Raw genomic sequence first — 12377 nt, 5'->3', positions numbered from 1 at the left:
ATACCTTATTAATCCTCTAAAATTGATTAGAAAAAATCAAGGGAAAGTAGAAGAATAGAAAGAGTACCTTTTCTATGCTATTCACGAAGGGGTGTACCCTTTCTATGCTATTCACGAGCTGTATGGCTTGAACCACTCTACTAGATAGTAGATAGTAGATACACAATATAACCGCGCTCATTTGGTTGTGTCGCACAATTAATTGTACAATAGAAATTGCTAGGGTGATTACATGACGAAATCATTTTGCTTGTACACAAAGATCAAAATACATGCTCGGAGTAAAAAACAACAATAAAATAACAAATGGCTTTTTCATCAATGCTCAGCAAATTTACAGTAAGTTCTATTCATAATATACATACAAAAAAAAATTGATGTCAACACCAATAAAATGATTTTTAGAAAATGTTTCCTTTATACAATGCGGAAACTTTCAGCAGATACATATGAGACGGTAAAGCTGTACTTGAAATCTACTCTAACCAAAAAATTCCAGAAGATACAACCTGTTTGCCATATCCCATTGGAACAAAATTGGATATAACCCAAAACAAAATTTATAAAAAAATTTAATTAAAGAATACAATGAATTTTTGGAATTCTAGGACTGACTATCCAAGCTGCTTCAGGAGTAGCTGATAGAATTTTTAGCTACTTCATGTGCAGAACGCCTGCCATATGTGAGACAGACCAAGACGTCAATACCAATTCCAGAAACTATATATATACTGCTCCCTTAAAACATTTCGACCGCCTCTAGTTTATTATCAATCAACAACCAGCAGCTTTCAAGAAGTTGTCATAAGGGCTTGATGTGGGGAGCTTATAGTGCTGCGGTTGTAAATTGTATTCAGCAGCACATAGCATGGGTACTGGACTCACAGCTGGTAATACGTTGATTGCAGGAGCCATTAAGTTATCATCTTCGAAAGGATTTCCTGTCTGCAACATTTTTCAACTCAGACTTAGAAAAAAAGAATTACCAATAAATAAAAAAAAAAAACACTTCTACTGACTCAGATTGCCAAATTTAACACCAAACACAGCCCTAATCTTGTTCTGAGATGACAGAATGTTCTGAGCAGCCAAATAATTTAAGTGTTAAAAAATGGATTATCCCTTCTTCACTTCTTGTTCATCGGTTCCTTTTTAGGGTGTCTCAAATTATTTGTGTTCGTGGGTCATTTATGCTATATCAAAAAACTCTTCATACGCAAATATCAAACAATGCAACAATTGACATCTCAAGACTAGATGAATCTTAATACCTGTGAAGGAGATGTAGTCCTGTTTGATTCGAAATCAGCATGTTGGACACAGAAGTTAATTAAGCTTTCTTGTCGTTGGACTGTCATCAAATGGGACATCTTCTGCTGCTTACCCATCATAAGAGCTTCACAGTGGCTGGCCATTTCCTTGTAAGGCAAATCAGGGGCGGTTGAGACAGAGAATCTTCCAACTTGGTGAGCTGAGTCCAGGACCTGTAGGAAAAGGAGACAACCCCCTTGTTTATAAAATATATAATGACATTGCATAATCACACAAGAATAGAGCTAAATATAGAATAATAGGTGAAGAACCCAAAGAGAACAAACGACATCAAATTGAAATTGATCTTAAGCTTCTGAATTTTCATTAATTGCTAATCATTAGGCTCCAAAAAACTAATGTGTCAGGGAGAGACAGATGAAAGCCAAAACGATGTTGTTTTTCTTTGTATAAAGTTATTGATAATAATATTTCTTCCCCCCCACCTGAAATGACTTGGCCAGCACGACCATGGGTGAGAATAATCACCTTTGTTCACCCTACTAGTGAAACTTGAGTGACCCTTTTACACTTAATGACACAACAAGAAACTACAAACATGAACACAACATAAATCCCAAAAAAAAAAAAAAAAAAAAAAAATCGTCAAAACTGATCTAAACATGTGAAGCAAAGCTTTCAATAATCTCCAAGTGCAAGCCCAAGGAATGATCCAAATACTCACCACAACAGTAAGTTATACAAGTGGTTACTAATATGCACAGAAATGATACAAGAGATTTCATCTGCAAAATGTTATAATAACCAAGATCCCATGCCTTAATCTATGTCAATCTATATCTTTTGAAAAGACTTGTAACAGTGATCTAGAAAAAACGTTTTAGTAGAAAGAGAAAGTAACATACTGATTCTAGAAGTTGGTTGACACTCAAGAGACTGCCATTCTCTAAGGTCAATAATAACTCTTGCTTAGGCTTCTTATCAAGCAAAGAATCATCATCAATTGTAAAGAGTGGAATAATCTGAACAAGAAAAACCAATAATAAATTAGTTCTAAGGTTAATAGCAAAAGCTGTATCTGTGTTTAGCAAATAATTAAAATCCAACTGTGCAGATTTATTACTTCATCGTGGCAAACACTCTGTCGAGGATCCACTTCGTATATCTTGGACGGGTTATCAAACATCTGGGCCCCAAGAGGACACACATCATCTGGCAAAAATTCACTAAGCAATTGCTCCCTTACAGTGCATATTTCAGCCTGAATAAAGGAGAAACAAGTTATAAGTATGTTGCAAAAAATAGCAAAATAGTCTCAATGGCATGCAAAGTTCAAGATTCTTTATATGTTATCTTTTATCTTGACAACTAACTTACATCTTTAATCTTTTCAAGACTTCTAATGATCTCAGCAGCAAAGGATTCCCTGGTTTGATCCTCTGTGATTGTAATTTCAGATAGAAATCTTGAAGCAGAAATTTCATCCTCTTTGCACCCAAATGCTATAGTGGCATTCTTATTAACAGCCTGCAATTTGCTATCTCCAACCAAAGACAAAAATGGATCAACCTGAAAAGGATAAAAAGCACATCAAACACTTCCATATAAAGGCAAAGAAATAAGTAAATGAGAGCTAAGACTTTATCATTCTACTACTATGACATACCATTTTTTGGTTTAGTGTTGCTTTGGCACACGAGACGAGAGACTGGATATCATAAGCTTTTGCTGAAAAAATTATCATTACTGTGGCCAAGGTGAAGAGTGATCGACGACGCGACGGTGGCAGAGGCCCTATATCACAAATGTAAAATATCAGGTGTATATAAAATCCCTTCCATATTATTTCCTCCACTGACAACTTGACAAGTTGCATTATAAAATAATCAGCAAGAGCATAGTAACTCCCATTTGCACATATGTTGTTCTCCCCCCACCCTCTACCCCCCCTTCCCGCCTCTCTCTTTAATTTTACGTCCCTCTTTCACCAGCTCAATAGTTGCAGAAAAGTAGTGACTCAGAAAGGGAAGCAGTAAAACAAGAAGTTTTTTAATTAAACATCTATGCCAAATCCTAAGCTGTATCAGCCAAATAAAAACTGATATTGAATTCTCAGAAGAATATAATATTGAAAATTTATACCTCCTTCTGCAAGAGAAATGCCTCTCAAGGAAAATGAAAGCTGAAAACTTCGAACAAGTGCCTCCTGGCTAGAACTCTACAACTCAAACAAGGTTAAACAGCAGCTTCAGAACAAAAGCAATATAGTAAAGAGCTTTTTAAACTAGCAACATGAAAGTATTTGGTATTACTGAGAACAGAAGCAATGTGCTTGACAGTTTGACAATCAAATCAACATGTAATAAGATTTAAGGAAAGTTTAAACAAATTGATAGAAGAAATAAATACTCCTATACAAAGCTTCTCTTCTATTAAAAATCTTGTACTTGCAATTATGGGCAAGGAAAAAGTGTACTGATTAAAGAGAACTATAAATTAGCAAATCACCTTGGCACGAGAAAACAGCAAAACCAGGCTGTATGTATGTGCAATTGCCTCAAAGTTTTCTGGTGTATTTTCAGGAGAGATCGATTGCGCCCAAATTGATGACAAAAGGAGGATGATTTGTCTACTACTCAGCCTGAGCGAACTTCCTCCCTATATTAGTAAAATAAAACAATTATCATATATAAATACAAAAAAATTAGCTAAATTTCATATATACTTATTCTGCCCTTTTGAAAACTGTATTTAAGAGAACTATCTTGCAAGCAGCTACACAAGTTCCTTGGGTATAATTCAATACTTTAGTACAGAAAAGCATGAGAAAAGTGGAAAGATTTCAAAGACAGAACCTACCACTTCCTTGTTTAAGCTGTTCGGAGAACCCTCCTCTATGGGTACATGCACTAGGTTCTTAATACTAGATGCTCGACTGTAGGATGACTTCAGTCTATTGAACATCCCGACATTTATGTTTCCCCCATCAAAAGGAATGTTCTCTTTGCTTCCTGATCTTTCCTTGCGTAATTTCTCAAACAGGGCAGCTGAGGATGAAAACACCGAGACAGTTCTAGAAAGTGACCTCGGAACATGAGCACCTTTCCCGGACATAGGCGCAGCTGAATATTGACGAGGAGCCACTGAAGATGGCACAAGAACGACAGAAAATATACGATGAGCCATAATCCTAGTTTCATGATCTCGGTGTACCATTGCTGGAAGCAATTGGTGAAATAGAGCCTCTGGAAATGCCTACAGAAATGAGAAAAGTATTGAAATTGGAATTTGGAGATTGAAGGTGGACAAAATAAGCTACATAGTAAAAAAAACAACGAACTAAATCAACAGCATGAAAACCAGTAAATTCTCTTGCCTTGTTCTGATATGATACATTTGGTAAGGAAGCTACAATTTGTGCAGTCCGGAACACAGCTGCAATTGTGGTCCTGGCTATAACAGTGATACTAGAAATATTTTCTAGCATGCCAGCCATTATATCAAGAATAGGACCAGCATCTCCAACCTGTTTACAAAATTTAAGACCTCAAATTCCTCAGAAAAGAAACAAATACTGATGTTCAGTAGAAAAACCGTTATAATTCAAAAACTAAGGGAATGATACCTTGTGGGCTAGCTGCGTGAGACACTCATCCACTAACTCTTTGAACCTTCTATTAAATTTGATAACCTCAGTACCAAGGTTGGAATCATCAACTGAGCTGTGAATACTTCTGCGCAAATGTCTCATAACATCACTTACCGCACCAAGCAAAGAAACAGAAGGCTCAACCTCAGCTTGCTCAGTCAGGGTGGTGGTCACCTCCACAATGTCCAGCTGCATCTCAAGCTGTTTGAGTACATTTTTATGATCCAAATGCTTCACCAGTATTGACAATAAAAAGTGTGAACTATGACCTGGGAAAATGGTAACATTAAGGAGGTTGTAATTAAACCATCACCTCAAGGTGATTAAAAAAAGGAAGAAAAATATTTCAACTATAATTAAGATCCAAGAATACCATTTACCTAAGGTTTCCATAACTGCCTGCATATCTGTCAAAACAGGACAAGCAACCCCATGTATCAGAGACCACAAATTCCCATTGTCAAAATACCGGAACAAAGATTCCAAAACACGTCTTGTGGTGGTGGCTTCCTTGCCTAGCTTAGCCATGTTATGCAGGCAAACCCTGGACCAAAAACCAGGGTTCTTGGCAACCTCCCTGCAGAAGGATTAAGATAGCATGTAAATGACAGTTACCACCACAAGAAAGACTAGAAAATCAGGGGAATTTGTGCACAATAATTACTCTGCCACATTTAATTCGCCCTTAGAATTTATGATTCCCCCCCAAGTAGGAATCCTTGACATATCAAGTGAAGCAATGACATGACCCTCGTCATTCTGCACTTCTTGCACCCATCTACCGTTAGATCCCTGCTTGTCAGTATCGTCAGCTGTATTCTGCTGAGGAGTGGCATAGTTTTCCAAGACTACTGATACAACCTGTTTAGAAAGAAAGGATATGTTTTACAAAAATTATAGCTAATACAACCATCCATATTGCTGGTAATGCATGTCGGGAAAATGGAGGGTCTACCTAAAGAAGCCAGGCACTCCCACATGACGTATCACATGTTAAAAAAGGGTAAAATTAAAAGGAAGTGGTAATGGACAAAGGGGGAGATAAAGGAGAGAGAAGCAAAATGCCCTCAAAAAAGTTGATAGTTTGACAGGTAATAGAACTAACAGGTTAAATTGAACTGCTTTAGGAAGACACTCTCAAAGTTAGGACTATTTCTAATTAATCAATAGTAGGGATTGAATATGTCAGTTATTCCTATTTTAAACAGCTGAACAAAGTAATTGTGTAATTAATATTGCAGTCAAATACTGGTGATAGTGGTAATATGCAAACATACACAGGAGCAGACAAGGAAGTTTTAAGACGGTAAAAAAAAGCACTAATCAAACAATTTCATAAATGACTGAAAGAGTTCAAACAACATCTAATCAAGGCAAAGGTATCCATTCATTCAATTTGCACCATCTTGTGTATCCACTAACATAGGAAATCCCAGCCTTCAAGCTTAAAGCAAAGTACAGGTTCCTTTTCTACCTTCAGTTTCACAAAGGCATTTACTACCAGAAGCTATGGACATGTCCAAAATATACACTAGAAATCATGAGAGATGAATGCAATTAGGCAACGAGAAAAATCACTGAGCATAGAAATATACATTACATATATATCCCTTATAGCTATCACAGCATTCAAATTACTTGTAATTAAAAGGGTAAATGCTAAAATAAAACAGGCAACAAGACCAAAAGACCAGAAGGTTAAATGAGCACAAGAATAAATCAGTATCTGCTTACATTATCAAACTCAGCTAGCATATGGGAATGTTCACCCATGAACCAGATCTGCAAAAATCACAAGCATGCAATTTAGAACTTTCATAGAAGAAGCAATATTATTGTCCCTTTATCAGAAAAATAACCAAAGAGCTAGATCAGCAGTTGTAACTGAAAATATTATCATGAGCAGGTGAAATAATCATTAAATTAAAAAATTAAAAATTAAAAATGCTATCACCATAGAAGAAAGAGTTTGCAGTCCAGATGCTCGAAGACGAAATCCCCTCTCATCTTCCCCAATTTCTTGAGCTAGAAGACACAGTTTGGGAATAAAGTCTTCTAAGTTAAAGATGTAAGTCCCATCCTTCTGAAACACAAAAACAAACAAAAATGAAGCTAGTATCAAAATGAAGCTTTACGTAGAGAATTTTAATGAAAAAAATGTAGCTAGCATCAAAAAAATGGAATGAAAATCTTACTGGTATATATCATAAAAATTTCAAAGAATTCAGGTGATTGGTAAACAAGAAGCACCTAGCAATACAGTACAGATTTATAGAACACACCTGATTATTTACAAACACAAAAAGAGCTTGGCATCCTATGACTCGCAATTCATCCTGTCCTGTTTGATCCAGCAAAATGTGCATGATGCTTAGCAAACTGCTCGCAAACAAAGGCCTGGAAAGTATGAAAGGAAAAGGAACACTGAGGGTAGGAATAGTAAAAATAACCTTAATCAACACGACATCCATCTTTTACATGTTTCTTTTAGATAAAATCACAACATATTCTTCTATTCAGCCTATACTAGTGAAAAATAGTTAGGAAAATTTGTCAAAAATAACACCACCTTTAAGCGGTCTGCCCTAAATAACACCACCTTTTGATTATTCCACAACAACACCACCTTTGATACACATCTGCCAAAAATAGAACAAAAAACCTATAACCTGTTTTTCAGGTTACAATTGACACATGTCACATGTGTGATTAGTTAATTTTTTTAAAAAAAAAAAAACTTAAATTAGAAAACTTTAAAAAATCTAATTTTTTTTTTTAAAAAAATGAAAAAAGGGAAAGCTCCTACCCTTAACGGCGGCAACCCCACAACCACCTGCCAGGGCTGCCACCACCACCGACGACCAGAGTTCATAACCGGCGTGACCACCCAGCCTGAGTGCCCGACCACCCAGCCCCTCCTCTTCCCCTGAACCACCTTCCTCGACCCTAAAACCCTTCTCCCTCCCCTCGAAAACCCCCCTCCCCTCACCGGCCGCCAGCCAAAGCCCCTCCCCTGTGTCGGCGAAACCACTTCGCCCCCCCCCACCGGCCGTCTCCACTTCCTTTCCCCTTTGAACCACCATCCAAAAACCCTAAAACCCCAAAATCGAGTGGTTTAAGGGTTTTCGACCTTTTGGTGGTGGGTTAAGGGGGGAAGGGGGTGCAGACGACCGGCGAAATGGTTAAGCCGGCACGGGGGAGGGGTTTCAGGCGCCGGCGGTGGTGGCAGCCTGGTAGATGGCGGTGGTGCCGTGGTGGGACGGATTTTCTTTTATTTTTTTTTATTTTTTTTATTTTTAATTTTAAGGTTTTTTTTTTTTAAAAAAAATTTAAGGTTTTTCTTTTTTAAAAAAAATTGTTAAAAAAATTGACCATTGATAGTGTGACACGTGTCACAGGTAACCTTTTAAATAGGTTACCAACCGGTCATGTTTTATTTTTTTCAGATGTGTATCAAAGGTGGTGTTATTGTGGAATAATCAAAAGGTGGTGTTATTTAGGGAAGACTGCTTAAAGGTGGTGTTATTTTTGACAAATTTTCCAAATAGTTATTTTCCTCGATTCTCAATGTGAAGTTGAATAATGAAATTTAATTAAACATGAGAAAATAAATTGTATGCCAAAAATGTATTCCAAAAATAGGATGATACGCATCCCTGCTTTGAATCATAAGAAGAGGCTCATGATGAGGTATCAAAAAAATTTCACAGTTTACTTAAATTTTTGAAAAAACCTACTACAATCATATTCTTGTGTAAACACCCAATTTGCCTATATGACATGATCACCAACTGGCAATTGTCCTTAGTGCCAGTTGAGAGAAAGAGACAGAGGGAGAGAGATACAGAATTACAGACTTCAGTAAAATACCAAGTATTCAAATTCTCATTAACCGTTAGTAGATACATCAAGCATTAGAATTCCTTGTAGTGCAATTGACATACAAACCAAAGCAATTAGACAACTTACATTTGATCTTTACAAGTCACCAATAATCTTCGGTAAATACACATGACAGTTTTCACAGCATTGAAATTCTGGTTTCGCAATTCCTTGTAACACCGCTGCTCAAGATTATTGGTGATCTGACCAACAGAATGCAGACTACAGTGAAACATCAACAAAACAGTGCAATTCTTCACTGACACAAGACATCAGCTATAATAATTGATTAAAGGGATGAAAAAGTGGTTAAAGATGTCAAACCATGGTATTCAACAAGGCTAAAATGATATGTGAAGTAGTTTATTACAGAAATGAGGAGACTTAAGCGAACATAATTCTTTCACAGAAGCTCAAATGATTGAGAAGATCTTCTCAGGCTCTCAACATAGCGAAAAGAAAAAACTAGGTCACAAAGAGGACCACATGTCTCCATCATATATAATCATAAGTGTCAAAAACTAATGCTATGTCAAGTCAAATCAAACCCTCAGTCAACTTGATTAAGGCATCAGGGAGTTTTTTTTTTTTCAAGAGTGGGGGAGGGGGATCTGCTAATAGAACAGACAAAGAAACTATAAATCAAAGCTCCTCCACCTAACCACCATGTTGGCTGTATTTAATTAGCAAACTATCTTGATGAAGACTTTACAGAGTACTGATAAGCTAAATTGTATAGGTCTCAGAATAGGTTGGCTACCCGCATTACTATATTTAACTGTTGTTGAACATGGCCACACTAGACAACTAGAATACTAAAAGTAGCAAAAAGCATGGCCTTTCAAGCACAACCCAGGTGCACATAGGAGGGGAAGGGGGGAAGAGAAATTTTCCTGAAAGTACCTTTGGGACACGCAGGGGATTTTTTGCAGCATAATCACAGAGTTTTCCAATCATCCGATCATTTGGTTCTTCATCCTGTCAAAAGAAGTATGGTTAGCAGTCAAAGTACTAGAGAAAGATTTAGAAGAGCAGAAAGCACATTCAAAAGTTTCTATTATCAGATAAACAAAAGACAGAAATGATAACACTACGAGGATGGAGCACATAGTTGAACAGTTCAAAAGAATTGCAAGTGCATGAAAGAAACAAATAGCCGTGGTCACGATAAAAACCTGTTCAAAGATAGCATCAAGAATATCATTTGACCAAAAAAGATCAAAGCATGACCGTGCAAATTAAAGTCATCTAGGTTGTATACCAATTCTCTAAATGAGAGATAAGAATTGTGAGTGTGTAGTGGAAGAAAAGATGCATGTAAGATTGAGAAAAATAGATAGAAATAGTAATAAGGCAAGATAAGTTATGAATATAGGACACAATTTAAAATGGGAAAAATATTTCAAAACCTCACGAATGACAAGCCCTTGAAAATCCACTATATGTAAAAATAGAAGAGTACCAAAACTCTATAGTATTAGGGGTGAGTAATAAACTTACAGCTCTCACTATTAAAAGAACAAACTCACTAAGGTGTTGTACAAACTCTACAAAGAGAATTCTGAATTGAGAGATTGTGTATAAGGAGCACTCGAGGAATGTGCTTTGAGGATTGTAGCCTAGGAGTTATGGATTATATAGGCGGGGATTGCCTCCCCTATGTTGGCCAATATCTCAAAAATTACCTTCCTGGATTCCAAGATGTATTTGGGATAGCTCGAAAATTCAAGATGCATTTGGGATAACTTCTTACACCCTAAGTTCTATCGAATGGCGGTCATCAATACTATCAACATGATCAGTACAATTTCATGCAAGCTGAGATGAGCTCATTGCATGAACCCGTACCTAAGACATTGGTGGATTTCCAAAACAAAAGAGTGACAAGCTAAAGAAAGTGATACCAAATCTTCAACATACAATGATGAATATTCTTTTAAACAACAAATAAAATAAGAAATTGATTCAACCTACTAATAATTAAAGTACTCATATTTCCAACTCATACCACCAAGATGAACATAACAATTTCAGTACAACTTACACAATAATTCAATTTCATAACAATAAGTACATCTACTGAATTGAAATCAAAGGCCACAGAAAAACAAAAGCTTAAACAATCATATAATGCCATAAGCTAACCTGGGTTTTGGGAAAAATATCGGCAATGAATTTCTTGTACCTCTTCACAGGCTGCCTCGACCTTGTCCGAAGACCGGGGCAGAAAAAACAAAGACTTCCACATGCTGGCAAAACTTGCCTTGATATTACTCCAGATACAACACTCATTATTTTATTTTATATTTTTCCAAAATTCAACTATATTTACAGTTTATAACCTTCAACGAAGGTAATTTGATTAAGAAAACCCAAAATACAAATTCAAAAGATTGTATATTTCTTTCTATCTCTTTGTATAATCAATCAAGAATCATCCGAAATTTCCCAGAAAAAATTGCATAAAACCCCCAGAAATCAAATTGGGTAGCTCTTTCTCTCCGGAACCAGCCTACATTCAACAGAATTATGAATCATATCATTAAAACCACAACAATAATCAATTCCATCATCAAGGTCACATTGAATTTCATCAATAATTGTCACCAACCATCCAAAATTGCATTAAATTGAAAAACATCTTTATAACCAACAATTCTAACAAAATTGGGTCAGAAATGCATTAAATTAATAAATTCTTATGTGGGTCAATATAATTTAGGGTCAAAAAAATTGAAAAATTCTCAAAATTGCATCAAATAAAGAATTTCTCATATGGGTCAATATCATTTCTAGCTCAAAAAATATGAAAAAAATAAATAAATAAAAATCCCAAAAAATTGCAAGAAAATTGAAATTAATCAAAAACAAATAAATAAATTTACCTCTGGATCGTTGCTTGAAGAAGCAGAGAACCGAGGCTGGAAAAACCGTCAAGAGTATTCAAATTTACAGCAAATTACAGGCATTCCTCACCTGCGGAATTTATGATCTCCCTCTCACCATTTTTCCTCTTTCTTTTTTTTTTTTATATAAAATTAAATGAATAAAATCAATTAAATTAAATTATTTAATAAAATTATGCCTAAATTATAAAATTTTGGAAAAAAAATAAAAAGAATAGAAACTTCCTAATTCTTCATTCTCTTTGTTGATATGAAGGCGATCAAAATTTTTCCAACGGTTAGTCTTTTGTACAGGAAAATTTTGGATTAATTTTTACAAAAAATGCCATTTTTATTTTCAACCGTTGGATTGTATTTTTGTCGTTGTATTTAGGATTTTTTTTAATGGAAAAGTGGGGTCTTGTTTTTTGCAAGGTGGCTAATGTCAATTTAACGACTCCTAATATTGTCGTTTTCATACTCTGGTCAACGTTTCACATTTTTTTTTACCTTTTTTTTTTTTCATTTTTTATCTTTCATTGACGCATGCCGCATAGTGAGTCAGCTTACTAGCATTTTTATCCATTAGGATTATTCTTGTTAATCTTTCTTATTAAAATGGGTAATGGGTATGTTCGGCAAAATATAGCTGTGAAGGTAGCTGTAGCTGTGGAGATAGCTGTGAGCTG

At 35.8% G+C, this 12377-nt stretch overlaps 1 protein-coding gene across 1 annotated transcript; it reads right to left on the bottom strand.

The window, feature by feature from the left end:
* Nucleotides 1-282: 282 nt before the first annotated feature.
* Nucleotides 283-12061, bottom strand: LOC145632245 (protein SEMI-ROLLED LEAF 2-like). The gene is made up of 20 exons (XM_081684570.1): nt 11689-12061; nt 10949-11315; nt 9707-9781; nt 8891-9006; nt 7204-7318; nt 6876-7004; nt 6656-6703; nt 5586-5782; nt 5302-5498; nt 4898-5190; nt 4649-4798; nt 4132-4527; nt 3781-3930; nt 3415-3490; nt 2939-3066; nt 2650-2841; nt 2396-2533; nt 2178-2294; nt 1272-1484; nt 283-945 (listed from the first exon to the last, which is right to left on the bottom strand). The coding sequence occupies exons 2-20, from the start codon at nt 11093-11095 to the stop codon at nt 775-777; spliced, it is 3048 nt and encodes a 1015-aa protein (XP_081540696.1). The 5' UTR covers nt 11096-11315; nt 11689-12061; the 3' UTR covers nt 283-774.
* Between the last annotated feature and the right edge of the window lie 316 nt (nt 12062-12377).

The sequence above is a fragment of the Chenopodium album genome, chromosome 5 (genome assembly GCF_948465745.1).
Source record: "Chenopodium album chromosome 5, dcCheAlbu1.1, whole genome shotgun sequence".
Taxonomy (NCBI): Eukaryota; Viridiplantae; Streptophyta; class Magnoliopsida; order Caryophyllales; family Amaranthaceae; genus Chenopodium; species Chenopodium album.
This window is presented reverse-complemented; position numbering and strand designations above follow the sequence as displayed.

Excerpts from the sequence above, each read along its gene's own strand:
- LOC145632245 (XM_081684570.1), bottom strand. The coding sequence starts at position 11,095 with ATGAGTGTTGTATCTGGAGTAATATCAAGGCAAGTTTTGCCAGCATGT. Across the intron at positions 2,842-2,938 it reads CAACACTAAACCAAAAAATG|GTTGATCCATTTTTGTCTTT; the intron begins GTATGTCATAGT and ends TATCCTTTTCAG. Across the intron at positions 2,534-2,649 it reads GTCTTGAAAAGATTAAAGAT|GCTGAAATATGCACTGTAAG; the intron begins GTAAGTTAGTTG and ends TCCTTTATTCAG.